Source organism: Bos indicus, chromosome X (assembly GCF_029378745.1).
Source record: "Bos indicus isolate NIAB-ARS_2022 breed Sahiwal x Tharparkar chromosome X, NIAB-ARS_B.indTharparkar_mat_pri_1.0, whole genome shotgun sequence".
NCBI lineage: Eukaryota > Metazoa > Chordata > Mammalia > Artiodactyla > Bovidae > Bos > Bos indicus.
In genome coordinates this window covers 32192862-32213605 of record NC_091789.1, presented here as the reverse complement: position 1 = coordinate 32213605, position 20744 = coordinate 32192862, and the positions used below count along the sequence as shown (strand labels likewise).

Genomic DNA, 20744 nt, shown 5'->3' with positions numbered 1-20744 from the left:
TTTTGCTAAGGTACAGGGAGACTTACCTATTCAACATGTAGATAAAAGCAAGGGAGCCTTCCTGTTCCTTGCTGACTACTCTTGGAATTCAATGATCTGTAAGTTTTTCCCATTACTGTACTCAGGGGGGCCTCAAACATTTGAGATACATCTTGTTCCTCCTATAACAATTCTTTACATGCCCACTTTTAATTGATCCCTCATTCACATCTAATGTTTATCTAGAATATAGTTGTTTCAGCTGCAGAAATCCAGATTTTAGCTCTGTTGTCTGAGCATTCTGCTAAAATTATCCTACCAAATAGACAAAAAAACAAAACTTTATGAACCAAGAAAAGGTCCTCTAACAAGTTGTGTCATATGTTACTCATTGAGGAATATTGCAAAAGCACTACTTCTCACCATATTTGTAAATCAAAAACACATGAGTGTAACCTGTACTACCATAGGGAAAATTGCTCTGTTGGAAGGTTTGGCCCCTGACTTTTGAAATATGAACCCATCAGGGGAATTTCAACTTAAGCTGGATTCAGCTCATTATTCTCTTGCCCCTCATGTGCCATTAGAGAAGCTGATTTTAGAAAATTAATCCATACATATTAAGCAGCACACTGGACACCAAATAGCATCATGGAGATAGCACTAGTGACCTGGGTTCTTGTCCCAGCATTGCCATTTGCTGACTGAGTGATTATAGGTTAGTAACTCTTACTTTCTCTGAGTCTACATGTCTGCCCTTGTGAAAAGAGAATGATGATAATCCCAGGCTCTGTGAGAATCTAGTCAAAGTAGGATGGCTGGGGTTTGGGGAAATGGGGAGATATTGGTAAAGGGGTACAAAGTTTCAGTGATGCAGGATGAATAAATTCTAGAGACAATATATAGCATGGTGGCTCTAGTTAATAATACCATATTGTACACTTGAGACTTGCTAAGAAGATAGATCTTAAGTATTCTCACCACATGTGCACACACACACACACACACACACACACACACACACACAATGGTAGCTGTGTGAGGTGATGGATATGTTCATTAGCATTATTGTAGAGGTTATTTTACAATGTTTATGTATATCAAAATATCAAGCTGTACACTGTAAACATATACAATTGTTAGTTGTCAACTATACCTCAATAAAGCTAGAAAAATTATATGAAAATGACTTTAAACTCTAAGTATAAAAGGCAATAGATTTTTGTTATTGTCACCTATATTATAAACTCTATTCAGTAACCAAAGCATAGCACTTTTTAAAAAGATAATTAAAGATCATTTGCTTTCATGGCAATTAAAAAATGCTTAAGAGACTTACAATAGCCATAAAGACTTTTATAACTCCTCTATAAAACCCTTCACATTCACTATTTGGCATGAATCAATATGGTTATCTACCTGTCAATTTTTCTTATTCTTGAACACAGAATGTGAGCAGTCTGTTTTATGACTGACTCAGAATGTACTAAGCTAATCGATATATCCAGTGATAACAGGATGATTTGGAACACACGGAACAAAAGCTTATCACTTTACTGCATACTGAATCTGTCAAAATATTTTCCTAGAAGTAATGTGAAAATAGAAGTTCTCCATCTTTCATTATGTTAGTGGGTGGTGACAAAAGTATTAGCAGGCTATTTCCTGAGTGTACAGTTTGGTGTTTTCCAGTAAAATGCAGCCTATAATTGTTTTATTATTTTTTTTCTTTAAAAAAAATGAGTTGAAATATACTAATAATCCAGGAGGAATTGGCATCCAACCCCAAAAGAAGATCCAATTCTTGTTTGCCTGTATTGACATAGTCTTCAAAATCTCCCAAGTGTTCTGAAGGATGGTAGTGAGCGGCAGGCAGGCAGGCCTCACACCCTCCATGTCATTCTGAGGCACATGCTCTTAGAGGGTAGGTGGGAGGGAGGCAATGGCTGAAGGAAATTTACAAACAAGGTGGCCTTCACCTTAACCACAAAGGAGAAGCATATCCTAAGAGATGTACGGCTAGAAGAAACCTCACAGATGAGCTAATCTAAACACCCCCAATAACAAGAGGCCTACACTGGTAAAATCACTCAAGTTCACCAAGCAAGTCCAGGCTAGAATAGGAACCACAACTCAGCAAACCTCATTCAAACTATACTTTGTGATACACCACACATTCATCCCCATAATACTTACTTCCAGTTAGCTCACAAAGAATTAATACAAGTACTAATAAATCATGATGTTTTATCATTATTAGTGATGATTTAAATTGGCATAGTATAAAAATTAAAGGTTTTTTTCATATTAAGAATAAATCAATCTTTCCAACTGGAAAAAAAATGTTCAAAGTGACAAGGGATTTACAAGCACAGAACTCCAAGATCATTGCATTGAACCAAATCATTGAAATTAATTTTTAAAAAATGGAATGTTGAAATAGCTAACTTGGTTCTGGGATGCTAATGGTGGAGTCAGTTACATACAGCCTTAGAAAAGAAATATATATATATATGCTAAAGAAGAGGACTTGAGGAAATGAGAAGGAAAAAAAAAAGAGAGTTAGGTATTTACATAATCTTTAGGAAGCCAAAGTTGACCTCTCTTCCTGAGTTTGGCTAGAGAGAATGAAGGGAGATGGGCTAACAGAGGACAAGGGAGAAGAGTGGTTTAGACCAACCATTTCAGCACGACTTTAGAGCCTCCAGAAAGCATGTGAGGAAACCGATGCCCACAGAACAAGAAATGTGATGTGCTTTCAGGTAATGGAATGGAGAACACAGTAGCTCAGAAATAACTGCTCAAGTCGGTGACAGTGACTGGCCTGAGTTCCTAGGTCAGCCCCCATGAAGCCACTGGGATAATGGAGCTTCAAGTCCAGCATCATAGTCTGGATGCCACATCGCCCAGGCATTCTAGACATTACCAACTCTGGCTTTCTGAGCTCTGTCTCACTCTGGTCCCAACCCGCAGTTGCAGACACAGCAGTCTATCATCAGAATATATCTCGCATGTTCTTATCTTTTTTTTTTACCTGCAAGTCTCTCCACCCATCACTCATTTGCATACATGTGAACTGTTCTGCCCTCCAGATCCCTCTTCATCTATTGTGATTCCACCCAGTATTCAAGGTCAAGTTCAAAATCTATCTTGCTTTGTAAATTTGTATCATCTTTTTAGATTTTGTATATAAGTGATATCATATGATATTTGTCTTTCTGTCTGACTTCACTAAAAAGAAACAGATTCACAGACTTTGAAAACATTTATGGTTACCAAAGGGGGAAGGGGAGTAAGGAAAACTTAGGATCTTGGTATTACCATATAGACACTGCTGCTGTGTCACTTCAATCATGTCCGACTCTGTGCGACCCCATGGACAGCAGCCCACCAGGCTCCTCCATCCCTGGGATTCTCCAGGCAAGAACACTGGAGTGGGTTGCCATTTCCTTCTCCAATGCATGAAAGTGAAAAGTGAAAGTGAAGTCGCTCAGTCGTGTCCAACTCTTCTTGACCTCATGGACTACAGCCTACCAGGCTCATCCATCCATGGGATTTTCCAGACAAGAGTACTGGAGGAGGGTGCCATTGCCTTCTCTCACTATTATATATATAAAAAAAGATAATCAACAAGGACTTACTGTATAGCAAGCTTTACTCAATATTCTATAATAGGAATATAAGGGAAAAGAATCTGTAAAAGAATACATATATGTATATGTATAACTGAATCACTTTGCTGTACACCTGAAACTAACACAACATTGTAAATCAACTCTACTCCAATATAAAATAAAAAATTAAATTAAAACCTCTATCTTGCATTCCATCTCTGTGAAACCTTCCAGGGTTACTTCTATGCATCACTTTCTGGTGAGACAGCTTTATGAATGTGAGGAGGGTCTCAGCCACCCCTCCCCAAAACATCTTTTTGAATTATTGAAACATGACAATCTTAATTAAATCCTCTCCTAGCAGCTCTGACCTCTCCATCACAAAGAATGTGAGGCTCCAAGTCCTACTTCCATTATTGACTATTCTTTTCAGATGCTCAGTGAAGGTCACTTCATTCAGCTTAGGGGGACACTAAAGTTGAGGCAGGGGCAGATAAAGAGGTGTGGTAAGGAAAAGGAATTTTAATCCCAATGAGATCAAGAAATTGGAAGAGTTAGTCCAAAGCATAAAGAAAAAAGTAACCACTAGATAATGGACTGGCAGAGAATATACAAAGCTTTCTGGTTCTTATACTTCAATGGAATAAATCTGAAGGTCAAAGTCTCTGCTGGCACCCTTGAAATGTGAGGCCTTTCCAAGGTGTCTCCATTTTTTACCAATGAGGTGGGAATTACACCAGTTACAGTCATAGACTGAATACTATCTTATTTCCATAAGAATGGACAAAGAAATAAATTCGCAATGTATATCAAGTAAAGAAATGCTTAGCATGGCTTGCACACAGCAGCTAAATGGCCTTCCATTCTTTGAAGGATCTGCCTCAGTGGTTTCTGTGTAGCTGCTCGGATGCAACCAGTACACGAATGGTAAGTTCCCAGCATTCTCTATTGTTCTCGCATGAGGGACCTGAGCTTCCTATTCACTTACAATACATAAAGCTAATTACCCCCCAGTGTTCACTGCATCTGATATAAAACAAAGCAAGCGCAGTCACAACTGTGAACAATAACTTTTCAGCTGGTTGACAAAGCTAGCCACTAAAATAAGCTAAAGCCAAATCCCATTATTCATATCAGTTTCGTTCAACTTTTCTAAAGGCTTCCAATTTGGAGGCAGTTGGAGCCTCAGATAGTTTTAGGTCACAGCCAAGAGCACCTTGGAGGGCAAATGATCCTTTATGGTGATGACACTCTACACATTCTTACTGTACTTCTGAAAGCCTATTGAGCTAGGATGAAAATGCTTAATGTGTCACTGATCCTTCCATTTGCATGGAATTATTTACGTCCCAAAAGATACTAATAACACATTGTACCAAAATGCAAAACTATCTACACCAGATTTTTTTTAATCCTAATGAAAAAAGAAGCAAAACATCTGTAATTAAACCAGGTATAACGTTACATTTATTAGCAAATTCATTTCCTAATAAAACACCACCTGCGAGCAACCCTCAGTTTCCACTTGATATAAATAGGTCTTTTACTATTTTCAGATGTAGTTCCCCAAAAATTCTTCTAAGTGCAACTGCAGAACAGTTTTTTTTTTTTCTTTTGATTGCCTGGAATGATAATAGATTGTTTTTAAATATGTCATTTCTTTAAAAAGCATGATTCAATTGAAATGCTGACCTTTGGCAATAAAGTGGGTTGGATTTTATTAGTATTTATTAATATCATTATTATCAACACAGAAATTATAAGAAGGAAGGAAACTTTCAAGGATGGAAACTAAAATGTCCCCACTATGTAAATAAGTATAGACACAGCAACAAATATGAGCACACACGCATGTACATTTAATTTCAGTAATCGTTTCTGGTCTCTCAACACACTAATATCATCATATCTGCTTATTTGTATATCTTAGAATGTCTCTTTTTCCTGATGATTCAACCCCTTACTGCAGCCAAATGCACTTCACAAACACACATCAGCCTCCTAGCAAGAGCCAGGAAAACTCAAAGAAATATCATGACCTCTCTATGGACAAGCTTTTTCAGTAATAATTCAAAATAATGCTACAAGTCATCAAAGATGGCTACTTTGACTAGGGACTCAGAACCTCACGCTTGGAACTCTTGGCGCCAGGAACTGGGGCTGAATTCTAATGGTAAGTGCTTTTGAAAAGTGCATCAAGATTTAATAGGATGAATTTCCAGACTTGGTCAGAGTTTTAGCCACATCAATTCCATTAGGTTCAAAGCTCCATAAGGCCCCACCCTGTCTATATTGCTGCCCATGTTTTAATCTACACCCTTCTAAATTGTCTCTTAGGCTAGCTAGCTTCTCATTCCCTTTCTGCCTATTTTTGGTTTCCACACTGCCCTTGAAGCCTGTATATTCTCCTAACCTTAGGGGCCCAAGCTTTTCTCCAGCCCTCCCTCAAGTCCTTCCTAGAGACCCATATTATGCGTGCACACAGGCTGCTCCTGGGTCATCATCTCTAGAGCAGATGACAGCTCAGACTCTTTTTGGAAATGTACATCTAGTTGGTGTACCTGAGCACTGAGCGAAAACACTGGGTTTCTTCCATATCTGGGACAACTGTGTTGTGAATGTGTAAGAGAGAAGATTACACTGGAGTGGATCTCACTGTTTCTGTGCCTCTTGTTCTGTCAGTGAGGTGTTGATACATGCTGCCAGCTCTTGATGGGCCAGTGCTATTATTTCCAAACTAGTCCTTAGTCACGGAACTGCCATGTAAAGAGGGAACAGCAGCAGATACCAGGACAAGAGAAGGGGCAAGAATGGGAGGGGCAGCCTCCCATTAGATGCCCCTTCTTTCAAAGTAGGTTGCTTTCTGCCTTTTAAGTATCACACTCCTGTATAAAGTCATCCAGGGAAAATGAAGATTAGGATTTCCAAATGACCATGCAGGACAAGAGCAAAGTAAGGCACAGGCAGTCTGGGTGAAACTAAGGAAATATATCCGAGGATGGATTTTCTAGCGAAGGTTTACCTTTGTCCGCATATTTGATTAACACTGTGGTTTAGAAAATGTAATCAAGTAACCATTTTTGAAGTTCATTCATTCAACAAACATTTATTGAGTATCTACTATGTGTCAGGTGTTTGCTAGGCACTTGGGATACAGAAAAGAAATGAGATATTCCTTGTCCTCAGGGAGCTCACAGTCTAATAGAAGAGACAGACACATAAATGAATAACTACAATACAATGAGAGAAGAGCCAAAGTGTATAGAAGGCGCTTGGGTGAGCCCAGAGAAAGGAGCTTGTCCTTAAGCCTGGTGGCATCAGTGAAGCATTTATGAAGACAGTGATGACCGAGTAGACTTGAAGAAGAAACAAGACTTCACTGGGAAGATTGAGGAGCAAAGGGAGAGACAGTCTAGGTTGAGTAGACAGCAAGCACAAAAGCAAGGAAGTGTGACAAAGCATGCCATGATGGGGAGCCACAAGTCTCTCTGCATGGCCAAGATCTCATCTTCATATGACGAAGCGGTGAGATATGAGATCAGGTAAGGAGTACGAAATCACAGAGTGAAGAGCACTGAATGTGGGACTAAGAAAGTGGACTTTTTCCTGGAAACAATGAGAAGACATGGAAGACTCCAAGGGAGGGAGTGACATGATCAGATCTTCCCATCAGATCAGCCTAAATGGAGAATGGTTTGAAAGAGAGGTGAGACTAGAAGGGGGGACACCAGACAGGAGATGGCCTAGGCAAGAGACACTCACAGGAGCTTGGAAGGTGGTGAGGGTGAAGAGGCCACAGACTGGAGAGATACTTGACAAGACGTGATGAGGGATGAGAAAGCCTTCCTCAGCGATCAATGAAAGAAATAGAAGAAAACAATAGAATAGGAAAGACTAGAGATCTCTTCAATAAAATTAGAGATACCAAGGGAACATTTCACACAAAGACGGGCTCAATAAAGGACAGAAATGGTATGGACCTAACAGAAGCAGAAGATATTAAGAAGAGGTGGCAAGAATACATGGAAGAACGGAACAGAAAAGATCTTCATGACCCAGATAATCACGATGGTGTGATCACTCACCTAAGCCAGACATCCTGGAATGTGAAGTCAAGTGGGCCATCATTACGAACAAAGCTAGTGGAGGTGATGGAATTCCAGTTGAGCTATCTCAAATCCTAAAAGATGATGCTGTGAAAGTGTTGTACTCAATATACCAGCAAATTTGGAAAACTCAGCAGTGGCCACAGGACTGGAAAAGGTCAGTTTTCATTCCAATCCCTAAGAAAAGCAATGTCAAAGAATACTCAAACTACCACACAATTGCACTCATCTCACACACTAGTAAAGTAATGCTCAAAATTCTCTAAGCCAGGCTTCAGTAATACGTGAACCGTGAACTTCCAGATGTTCAAGCTGGTTTTACAAAAGGCAGAGGAACCAGAGATCAAATTGCCAACATCCATTGGATCATGGAAAAAGCAAGAGAATTCCAGAAAAGCATCTACTTCTGCTTTATTGACTATGCCAAAGCCTTTGACTATGTGGATCACAATACACTGTGGAAAATTCTGAAAGAGATGGGAATACCAGCCACCTGACCTGCCTCTTGAGAAATCTGTATGCAGGTCAGGAAGCAACAGTTAGAACTGGACATGGAACAACAGACTGGTTCCAAATAGGAAAAGGAGCACATCAAGGCTGTATATTGTCACCCTGCTTATTTAACGTATATGCAGATTATATCATGAGAAACGCTGGGCTGGATGAAGCATAAGCTAGAATCAAGATTGCTGGGAGAAATATCAATAACCTCAGATATGCAGATGACACCACCCTTATGGCAGAAACTGAAGAAAAACTAAAGTGCCTCTTGATGAAAGTGAAAGAGGAGAGTGAAAAAGTTGGCTTAAAGCTCAACATTCAGAAAACTAGGATCATGGCATCTGGCCCCATCACTTCATGGCAAATAGGTGGGGAAACAGTGTCAGACTTTATTTTTTTGGGCTCCAAAATTACTGCAGATGGTGATTGCAGCCATGAAATTAAAAGACGCTTACTCCTTGGAAGGAAAGTTATGACCAACCTAGACAGCATATTAAAAAGCAGAGACATTATTTTGCCAACAAAGGTCCATCTAGTCAAAGCTATGGTTTTTCCAATAATCATATATGGATGTGAGAGTTGGACTATACAGAAAGCTGAGCACCAAAGAATTGATGCTTTTGAACTGTGGTGCTGGAGAAGACTCTTAAGAGTCCCTTGGACTGCAGAGAAATCCAACCAGTCCATCCTAAAGGAGATGAGTCCTGGGTGTTCATTGGAAAGACTGATGCTGAAGCTGAAACTCCAATACTTTGGCCACCTGATGTGAAGAACTGACTCATTGGAAAAGACCCTGATGCTGGGAAAGACTGAAGATGAGAGGAGAAGGGGACAAGAGGATGAGATGTTTGGATGGTATCACTGACTCAATGAACATGAGTTTGAGTAAACTCCGGAAGTTGGTGATGGACAAGGAGGCCCGGAGTGCTGCAGTTCATGGGGTTGCAAAGAGTCAGACACGACTAAGCGACTGAACTGAACTAACTGAACTGATGAGGCATGATGATACAAACAGCAGAACTGTCTGAGAAATGAAACAATACTCTAAACATGCATCCAGAAAATACAGCCAACAGCCCCAGTCCTCCCACCCCTTGGGTGCCCATCATCCCACGCAATCAGTGCATCTGCTGAGCATGAATAAAGGAAGAAGAGCTGGAGGGCACATAGGGTCAGACTTCTCTAATTCAGACACCACTAACTTGGACTCTGCGACAAATCAGACACACTGTGACTCCTAGCGAGTGAGAATTTCAACCTACTTTCTTCCTCTGTGTCTTTTCAAGCCTTTCGTCACCAGTAAAAGCAGAGGTTTCTTCCAATCAAGCGCTTGAGATGCAGTAGACAGCTGCTTACATGGTGGCCTCTGAGGGGCACCCAATCTCTACCCCCCACCCAGGGAGCATAAGGCCTGGGATCCAATCATTAAGCGATTCATTCCTCTGGGAAAGGTTTTTGTCCCCCTGGACTTCCCTTTTATAAGGCAATGCTTCCTGAGATAGGTAAAATTGTTAGTCATTCTAAACCCAGTGGGATTTTGGTTGAGGATCATGCTTTTGGCTTTGACAGAAGGGATCAAGGTAATACAAGAGGGTTAGGTAGGCACTTGAAGAAGGTGATGCAGAAGGTAAGACTGAGGGATACGGAAGTTAATATTAAGGTCTCGCCATGGAACAGCCCTGCAAGTGCTCAAGAAACTATGGTTCTTAAAGAATGCCTTACACTTCTGTTTCCAGAAAATCACACTTTCACATCCTTGTACCTTAAGAAACTTCTACATTTTATGTTTCTGATATGCTATCTGTTAGTGAAGGCCTAGGGTGACCCACTATCTTTTCATGTATCTCATCCTGCTTAAGACCAATGAAAATCTCCAATGTGATTCATTTATACGTAATATTACTACAAATGCTGTCTCTGAAACTATTTTATAACTCCAACTTTTCATTCACTCAGACAGACCTTGTCTTTTATCATTCCAAATTATGGAGATTTAGCTGTATTTGCAGAGTGTAAATAGATCAAGTCACAAGCAACAGAAGATCAAGACTCTGACCTTGAAGAGTCTCATCTACAGCTCCAGAAGGTAAATAAGAGCTGCTTGGGAAGCCCCGATTATAGAGGTTAGAGCAATGAACTAAAAAAAATAAATAAGAAGAAATGAAACAAAGCAAAACTTTAAAAATTACTTACTTCACTTGTTTGAAGAATCGTGAACTTTGGCTGTTTAGTCTTTGAACTGGGTGCACTGGGTTTGCCATCCAAGAGTGATCCAAACGACAGATTCCCAAAGCTGTTGTCAAATTCAATCGAAGGTTTCAGTGTGGGAGAGATGTCCGGGGCCTGGTCCTGACCATCCATGGGTCGGACATAGGCGGTTGGTTTTTGCTGCCCCATGCTTGTTTTGCAGTAAAGCCCTGGTGGGAAGTTTTGAACCGAAAGGCCACTGCTGGGAGCTAATAGAGACGAGGCAACTAGGGGAGATCCAGGCGCTTGCACTGTAAATTCCGCTGCTTCTGGTGAGTTGGACTGATAGATTTCTTTGAAAGTATCCCCTCCACTGGACTTGAGAGTATTGTCTTCCTTTGCCAGTGGGTTTGATTCTTCAACTGCTCCAACTTGAGGCTGTTCAGCTGGGTAGACAAAGAAGTCTTCCAATCTGGCTGGGGGCTGGTCTGGGGTTGGCGGCTGCATCTTGTTGGGCTGACTAGTGACTTGGCTGGCTGCTACAATGCTAGTGTTCTGACTATCTCGTGACCAGTCAGGTTTTGACTTCCGGTTGCTGTGTATTAGAGTTGAATTCAGTATCACGACAGAAGGTGGAGGCATTGGCGCCGAGGAGTGAGTGTTGTCCTGCTGGTGCACTGGGACCATTCGGTGCTTTTGTTCTGGAAAAAAGCTGGGTTCATTTTTGTTGGTGGGAGTCTGGGGCATGGAATTCTTTGGGATTCCCACTAGATGATTCTGATTAGAATGGTTAGTTAGCAAATCCTTCATTTCATCGTAATTTCCCAGCGTGTTCTGGACTCGGTTCGCGAGTGCATCACCTTTGTTTGTCTAAAATAACAAAAAGATGGGGGTGGGAGGAGAGAGAATGAATAGGTTTGTGTTTCCTACTGTTCATGTTTCAAACCGATGTCCTAAGTAGACTAACATATAGGGTTCTTTAAAATTCTCATGCTGCCATAGAATTTCATACTTCTCATGTTCAATGTAAGAAAAAAAATCAATAACACTATTGAAAGAGCCTCTTGGAATGAACTGTGTGATGAATGTCTATATACTCCCTGGCCTGTTCTTAAATATGCTCATGGGGTGGGGGAGAGTTTTAAATTATGTTGCTTATGAATTTTATTAGCAAAATAACTTATTTTAGGTCCAATGAGTTGAACTGCTACATGCTACACTTTAACAACTTCCACTTACTGATCATTGGAATTATAATAGAATGTTCAATTAATATTTGTTCTTGACATATAATGTAGCCCTTTGTGCTACATTATACCATGAAAATTCTTAGCCCTTTGGATAAGGAAGTCAATTAAACTGTGCTATCATGGCTATGTTCAGTTTAGAAAAGGCATGGGCTTAAACAATAACAAATTGAGCTAACTTATGACTAAAGTGAATCCAATTCCTTTTAATCAAAGAGTGTGTAAATTATTGGTGTCTGCCTACATATTCTGGGGACAACCATGTTTACATATTGGTGATTCATACTCGTTTACTTTAAAATGGTGCAATTGTTCATCAACAGTGACTCAAGCTCGCCTGTGTCTTTTCAAGGGTTTAGAAAAATTTATTCAAGAATTTAAGCTGTTGTTTAAATTAAAACAAAGTTAAATTTTAAAGTGAGGCTGGCAACTACATCATTCTATGGACAACACCACCTACCAAAGTGGTTGTGATTGTTTTTTTAAATAATTAAGATTTCCATGAGCTTTTGTAACATAGTAAAGAATAGCTTTCATAGCTAAAAAGTGGAGCTCCATATACTTGGAAATGACTGTCAAAAGTTTGGCTCTTCATCTTTGAACATGCCTTTTTATTATTCTCTTTACCTGCCAAAGGTGTTATCAAAACCAGCTGCTGAAGTCAGAAAGGCAAAGGGCTTCTTGCCTAGGCTGCACTACCATTGCAATGAAGGAAAGCTGCTTGCATCTGTGGAGCCATCTGGCAGCAGGGCCAGTGCATGGGGAAAATGCCCACCCTGGTAGTCTCCTTGTCCCAAGGGTCAGATGCATGTTCTCCATGAACAGGAGGGGATGACCTTCTCCTCATTAGTATGACCACCATTGGAGATTGACGTTTAACATATAAGGTTGCTTACTGCCCTTAACAGCTAATGTGGAGCCCAGGAGTATGCCTATTCACACCAGACATCTCAGGCTAAGCCTCAGATGTATGGCTGAGTGCTGTTATCTGTAAATGAAGATGGGAGAGTGTGTGAATAAATAGAGGGTGAAGAGCTGGAAATGAATGAAATCACACAGGGAAAGGAAATGAGGAATGAGAAGATAAGGCTCAGGAGGGAGCCCTGTGGAACATCAACCTTTAAGAGACTAGGAGAAGACCATCCCCTTCTCCAGGGAATCTTCCCGACCCAGGGATCGAACCTGGGTCTCCTGCATTGCAGGCAGATTCTTTACTGTCTGAGCTACCATCACCAGGCTCAGGAGAAGAGGAGGAGCCAGCAAAGGATAATGAGAAAGAGCAACCAGAGAGGGAATCAAGCTGAGAACCTTGGCCTCATTGTTAGCATAACTGCCACAGATTGTATATAGTATTCAACACAGATCACATGGTAAATCATATAGGACACTTTCAAAGAAATGAGGGCATGTACAGAAATATGATTTCAAAGACTAAGGAAAAGTATGCAAAATGTATACTGAGGGCTCTGTGGGGGATGGGAAATTTTAGAAATCAAATAAATACCTGTCAGTTTCAGTTTTCTTATCAAGAACATCTTATACTGCATCACATGCAACCTCGGTGCTGAAGAAGTGATTAAACAATTACAGTTCCAAATAATCTTTACCTGAATAATCACTCCATTTTCAGAAGTGCATTTGAAAGGCCTAATTTAATAAATAAAGGGAGAAATCACTTTTATTCCCTGAAAGTCCCTAGGCTTTTCAATTTTAAAGGCAGAAATTATTTTGCAGCTAAGGCAGGAATAAACACATTGTACACAGTGTTCTCCTTCAATGGAGTTGCACAACGAACCAGCTAGGCAGTAGCCAAATCCAGACCTCTATTCAATCCCTAAATTCAGAACAAAGAGATTTCATCGTTGTGAAGGCCCAGTAGAATTTGATGCACGTTTTTAAACTTGCAGGGTTGTTCTGGTCCCTGAAATAGTTAACCTCTTACGTCAGATGACTGCCTAATAAACACTAATACTTGCTGTCTTCAAAGATGTGACCCAACAAGGGGAAACAAGACCATTTTATTCCTCATTTTAAATGCTTCCATTTTTACTGTCTCCTTTAATGAATAAGATAAGCTTCCTACATTAGACAAAGAGAATTCTATAACCTTTACCTTTTGGTCTTAGCTACCAGGAAGCTCAGTTATTGACCTCTCATTGAAAGTTCATTGAACTTTCGTTGAAAGACAGTTGTACTGGAATAAAAACTTTGCCCCCTGATGTCACAGAGAATGCCATAGTATCTCAAAGTTCTGAAAAGACATTCATTCTCTCTAGGCCAACATCATCAGGACTCAAGAATCTCAAGGCCCACTGGTTTGCCAGTAAGCTAGTCACATCCCTGTTCCTATTTTAGCAGTAAATAAAAGGGACATGTTCATTTTATCTTCAGTGGAGAGATCCTGGTTAGGTTTTAACATCTCTTCAGTTTATTGTTATACTGACCTGGGTTTCTGATGGTTGCTTAGAAATTTTTTTTTTCCATCTCCAGGTTTTAAAATATGCTTGAAATTAGGAGAATTTCTAAGCTGGCCAATGTCTAAAACTGTTGTGTACATGATTAAAATTAGAAGAAAACTGAAAGTTCTGAATAAAATAGAAAATTCACCTCCTACTGTTCAAGGTCTACTACACTTGTGATTTCTCTTCCAGCACAAAACTATGAGCTTTTCGTCAAGACTAGAGACCACCTTTTATTCATCATACCCTCAACACTTAGCACCATGTCTGGTGCATATGAGGTCCTCAGCAAAATGCTGCTAAATTGAACAGAATCAAATAATAATTCATACCCTGTTTATATCAAAAAAAAAAAGGATTTGCAATGGCTTGGAGTCAAAGGTACATAATTAGAAAAGCAAAAGTTAAGCTAATTTGGTTACTGTGATTGAATATCAGATTGAGCTGCTTGGTAGCTAAAGGCCAACAGGAAATTCTCATAGCATATAGAATTCTCTTTGTCTGATGGCAGGAAGCACATCCTAATTCATTAAATGAAACCCATGTTTGCTGGATACCAACAAGTGAAAAGGGATTCCTCTCACTGGTTTGGTTTGGTTTGGTTACAAGAACCTTTGGGGAAAAAAATAGGTCTTTTTTTCAGTACCAGTTTTACAAGAGATGCAAAGATGTTCCTCACGTTTCCTTATGATGACTAAAAAGCAAGAGCACTGGACTGCTGAAGTCTAACTCAGTGCATGTCTGCACATGGAGTTAGAGGTCAGGCTCACAGCTCCAAGTGTGGGGCTTTCCTGTACACTAATGGCATAACGGATGAAGCTGGGATAACCTGGGGGAGTGGAAGGAGGTCAGCTCCCTTCGACTAGTTTCCCCACACAGCAACTGTCAGAGGGACTTGTGACTGGAACTGGATAGCAGATAGTTCAAGGTTGAGTTCACTGGAGACAGTTTTGAGTTGCTGATTGACGGAAGATCCGTAACAGACGTGCTGTGGCTACAAGTAGCAATTACCAGGGTCATTCTTCAGACACACACTGGTAAATTTCAAACACTCAAGAGCCAGGGTGAGGCATGAAGGACACATAGACACACAGCTTCAAGAAGTCCACCATTCAACAACCTCAAAATAATTAACAATACAGACCAGGTGGTCACCACAGGAGGTAGGTAACTGTCAACCAGTTTTTAAATTTCTCAAGATGTCAAGATGAGATCCACTGGATAGAAAATCCATTTATTTATACTTGCATGATGGATGCTCATTATATACCATAGCAACTTCTGGCTCACACTAAATCTTCTTCATCCTCCAGAGTCTTAGCAACCCTTTTAAGTAGCAAGGGATTCTTAGCAGTCCTGATTGCACATTATAAGCATGGCAAAAATGGAAATTTAGCCATTTCAATCAATTATAGGCTTCTTTCAATTTGGCCAATTCTTTACTTCCCGTTCTAGATAATTGATTGATACCTTAAAGGTAACCTCCACAGCCATTATTTTCTAAGTAATCACAATTTCTCAATCATCAAGGAAATGCATTTCCAAGTATTTTCAGGCATAAATTACGTGTCTGGTTTGTGGCTCATGACTAACAGCACTCCTTCATTTAAGCTTTTTGCCTCTCATTACTTTGAGAAACACAGAGTTGCCTCAGTTTGCTTCTAATGTTATCTACAAATCAGTAGTATAATTTCATTGCAAGACTAATGTGTTAGGAGATTATGGTACCAGGGTATTTCTTTTTAATAAAAGTAGCAAAATAATTTAAGTTTTTGGGTTTATTTTTTTCTTTTATTTCATTATGGCTAATGTATGTGATTTAGTAATTCCTTTTTTTTTTGAACTCTAATATTTTTACAATTAATCTCTTTAAGCTGTGAGTTGCTATTTCTTTCTCTAATTATAATAACCATGATACCTTGAATTTGTACAGCACATTACATATTTCAAAGCAAGGCTTCCCCTGGCTGTTTGGCTTGATTCTCACAGCCACCATGTGAGTCGGCAGAGCCGTTCTGGTCTAATCTGCCTTCTACGTGCCCGGACCCAAATGACCATGGATAAGCAACTTAACGTCTCTGTGTCTCACTTTCTTCATTCTTGTTGATCTGTGAAGAGCCATAAAATGTCAGTTGCTATTGCTATTAACAGGTATCATTTTTTCTATCAGGTATTATTATTCACTTCAGAGACAAGGAAACTTTAGGTCAGAGAAATAAAGTTTCTTCCCTAAAGTGACACAGGGTAAGCTTATCGGGTCTTCTGACTTCCTGTCAGAGGGTAAACAGCTTCCTGTTACAGGTAAAGAAGCACACTTATGGGGATATAAAGCTGCAGAGAAGCCACCTCAATTCCTGAGCTTTGAATTCCTCATGGGAAACATGAGGAAAATGTGTAGCCAGTTGCTGTAGGGACTAAAGAAGCATCTGTAGAAAGTTCTAGCACAGAGGAGGCACTTGGTACATGCCAGTTCCTCGTCCTTCCCCATCTTTCCACACTAATCTACACATGTCAAATGGCTTCATATTTCTCAAGCACTTTTGAACACATCCTTTTCTGCAGCACAGTACAAACTCAGATTTGAAAGTTACTAATATAAATGAAAAAAGCAGCCACAAAGGGATGTTACCCACCATCACCCCAATTGAGAGGTGGTAAGCATTCTTTCCACTCTGGGAGTAATAGAAGTGAAGCCAAGAAAGGACAGCAGGTCCTAGGGACAGGTGCTCATTGGACAGTTTATGAACTACCAATGCCATCAGATAAGCAATCAGGTCATGCTTTAAGATTTAGAGTAGCAAGAAGTTTCCTGAAAGTCCTGATGAACCACCAGGAATTTTGATTTTTAATTTTGCAAGCATTCCTGCCACAACCCTCAGCAAGAGTTGTGTAGGAAAATCTTCATTTCTACAGTTGACGTGGGCCAGCTCTAGAACTCCCACTGCCACCAGCATGTCCAGATATTTCAAGGGTGTCCACACCAGTTGGGTCTAGGGAGCTCTTGGAGGTGTACCTCGCTTCTAGTATCATGATATAGGGAAAAGGAGAAGCATACTGCCCAGTGATCTCCCAGGGAACCCTGAACATGTACACAGCATAAGATGGCAGTCAGTCATCAAAGCAACAGTGAAAGAAAGACAATGACTAGGTCATCAACTGTTAGCATTATTCCTTTCCTTCATAGTCTCTACTCCAAAGCAAAGGCTCTTCCCCATCAAGAAGCCTAAAGGCACCAGGCTACTAATCACACATCAGGCCTGGCCTGGCCTGGCCCTAGACTAATAGTCCCATCTGTGTCTCTACCTGACAGACTCCTGTTGTATCAAGACAGATGGCTTTTGAAAACTTATGACAATGTTGATAACAGGTTCTTTAACTGCCTACTCAAAATGACACTATTTATATCTAAAAATAAGTATTCAAAAAAAAATAAAAATAAGTATTCATCTACATTACAGGCTTATTAATAAGAGATGGCATTTCCCTTAAAGGTACAAGGACATTAACTCAACAAGACTTTAAATTATAAAGGGGGAAATAATTAAACTGCTCTACACCTCATAATAGTGTCAAGTATGGAGTAGATACTGAATTTTAAGAATGAGCCCTTGACTAAAGCTCATTTTTCTAACCCATTGAAAGATAAGAGGTGAAACTCAGCTGGCCATTCCTCTTTCTCAAGGAGGGATAAGGTTGGGAATTCCCTGGTGTCCAGTGGTTAAGACTCTGAACTTCCACAGCAGGGAGCATGAGTTTGATCCCTGGTCACAGAATTAAGTTCTTTCATGCCGCATGGTGTGGCAAAAACAAACAAACAAACAAAAACACCAAAGAAGGGAGGAGGTATCTGTCATCCTTTGACCTCGCTTCCATTTTCTGAGAAAAACGGAGGCCACAACTTCTTGTCTTCCACACTCCTTCTTTATTCTCATCCTAATATTCCATTCCCACTTTCCTACCCAAGGCTCATGACTCAACACATGTTCTCAATTTTGTATTTACTCATCTGCTCTGGGACCTTGCTCTGCTCATCAGTACCTCTCCCTCCTGTGTCTTCACCCTTTAGTTTCCCTTCTCTCCAATCCACCACTCCCCACACTTCCAACATCATCTTTACAAGTCTTCATCTGTCTTTGCCATTTCCTGACCTTAAAATTGGCGATGACTTCTCTTCATGTACAGACTCAGGTCCAGACACCTAGGTATTCAAAGTCTTCAGGCATCTGTTCTCCTGCCTATCTCTTCAGCAGTTACCATGCAGTCATGCCCTCACTCATTCGTGATGATCTCTGCACTGGACAAGGAATTCCTTGAAGCAGGAACTAGATCTTATTTCCCTTTGGACACTAGTCTAAGACATGGCTGACACACAATGGGCCTTCAATAAATGCTGGTCAAACTAACCATATCTCACCACGTACACATTCAATAGCAATACAGAAAGTAAACCAATTGAAATAGGAAAAATGGATCATTAAAAATTACACTACTATTGACAAATTGAAGACTAGTAGTCTCTTTGTCAGACTTACCAAATTTGGAAAGCACCTGAGCATCTCAATCAAGAGCTTCTTGCTTAGTCTGAACAGGGCAGCAAAGACTCTGGTCTCACTAGTCACTGATCCAGACAGCTCACTGTCTACATCAGTCAGTATCCCCTAAATGGTGCTCTTCTAACATTACAGCTCTTGATCATTTTCTCTATGGTTGTTTTACCTCTTACACCATTTTTGTTTCACTGAAGAAAATTACACTGCTACTAAATTTCAATAAAATCCAATCAGCTGCTAGCAATTCAACAGGATTCTTCTCCCAACCTCCACTCCAAATAGAAAGTTCAGAGGCAGTCATTGTGAAATTGACACTTGAAGATTAGAAGTATGATCTTTATTGGACCTACACACTAGCCAGAAGTCCATTAGAAAATCAACCAAGCTACACTACCCCCTGTGGTTGAGGCAATCGCCTAACCCATGATTATTAATCACCAGCAAAAAATGATTGGCTTTTTCCCTTTGTCCTAGAACAGTGATTTTCAAAGAGCCCTCAAACCACTGAACAGCTGCTAACAACCTGAAATGGAAACAGCAGTGGCTTTGCGATGTATGGCACCAACTGGGAGGAGACACAGACATCTCCACTGACTTTCTGATGAAGTCTTCAGGGGCTGCCTCGCTGATGATAATCAAAGTGAGATCAAGCATCAGGGGGCTTTCCTTGCTAGAGGTAGTGCTGGGCAGGAAAGAATCCCTTGGAGACAGGCAGTTTCATAAGTCCTTTTCAAATCTTACTGTGTTCCCCCAAGAAGATGGAATTTGTCTCTGAAGACTTCCTCAGAAACTTGTCATGGCCCCAAATACACAGGTATATATTTCATTCATAAAATAGATTCTCTTGGAAATGATTTGGGTGTTTTAAAAATAGATTGTTGATTAGTGCATTCAAAAATATAACAAGCAACCATTTTGCAGAAAGATAAATTACATACATATTCAGCTACCTTGTAGGGCTCCCCAAAAAGATCAAAGCCTGAAGAAAAGAGATCGTCTTCTTGCTGGACTTCTTGATTCCTCCGCTCCCATTCCCTTTTCTTAAGTGCATTACGGTCTTGTTCATAGTGACTGATGTGCAAAGAAAAAGACAAAAGGAGACAAAGATGAATTAGTCATGGAAGCCATGTTATCAATAAGAAGAAAAAAACCAAGTTGAGGCTACCCAAACTGATACTGTATTGAGAGCCAACCTCCTTTTCTTTATTCCTAGTAGATTACAGATCCTGACCAGTTCTTCAGAATCCGAAAGGAAACAGAAATTGGCTTATGAGACATTGTAGTCATGACCATTTAAGTACGGTATAATCCACTTCCCTTGTCCTGGCTTGATTACTACAGCCTACCCCGAAGTCAGTCCACTGTGCAAAAGAGTACTGAATTCAGGTTTCACTGTTGCCAACTATCTAGGGCTCAGAATTCACAGATGTCACCAAGTCCAAAGGGAAAGGAATTATCAAACACATTATTGCAGATAAACGGGAATTCTGTCCTGAGCCCACAGCCAGTAATAGTCTGTTGTAATGAAGTCGAAGGAGAAGGATTTCCCTGACAGTGGTTAGTCCTAACTACTGGACTTGGACTCCAAGCTTCAATCACAGAGGGCACAGGTTCCAGACCTGGTTAAAGAACTACGAATCCCACATGCCACATGGCATGGCCAAAAGAAAAACTCAAAGGAGAGTTTAAGAACATCTTTGAAAGTCCACAAAAAACCCAAATCACCCAGTGAGTCACACTCCTTTTGTTTTTGTTGTTATTCTTCCCACAGTTTGCATCATAGGTGACTAGAAGTCTTTTAGGGGGTCTGAGTTGATCAACAAATTGCCATTAATGAAAAGAGATGCCAAAAGATTTAAATGACCTTAAGGCACAAATGTTTTATGAACACTATGTTACTCTGACTCTCATCACATTTCAGGCTTTCCCTTTGGAAAATCAGTACTATATCAAAGATACATTCTGGGTCCTTGGACTTTATAGAATGGAATACTTCCTCAATAAGAACACAATTATTTTCTTCATCATACAAGACTATGTGTATTAAACTATAATCTGTAAGTCTCCCACTGCTGCTGCTACTGCTAAGTCGCTTCAGTCG

The 20744-nt window shown here is 40.2% G+C and overlaps 1 protein-coding gene across 9 annotated transcripts in view; it reads right to left on the bottom strand.

The window, feature by feature from the left end:
* The window catches only part of AFF2 (ALF transcription elongation factor 2), a 537205-nt gene that overhangs the window by 347428 nt on the left and 169033 nt on the right, over positions 1–20744 (bottom strand). For 4 of the 9 annotated variants that reach the window (XM_070785319.1, XM_070785321.1, XM_070785322.1 and 1 more), the window contains exons 2-3: positions 19582–19714; positions 10394–11257 (exon numbers count right to left, since the gene is read on the bottom strand). In XM_070785319.1, the coding sequence (XP_070641420.1) occupies positions 10394–11257; positions 19582–19714 (997 nt within the window). Of the gene's footprint in view, positions 1–10393; positions 11258–18241; positions 19537–19581; positions 19715–20744 lie in introns of those variants that run through there. The other 5 variants (XM_070785320.1, XM_070785323.1, XM_070785325.1 and 2 more) reach the window with 2 other exon arrangements.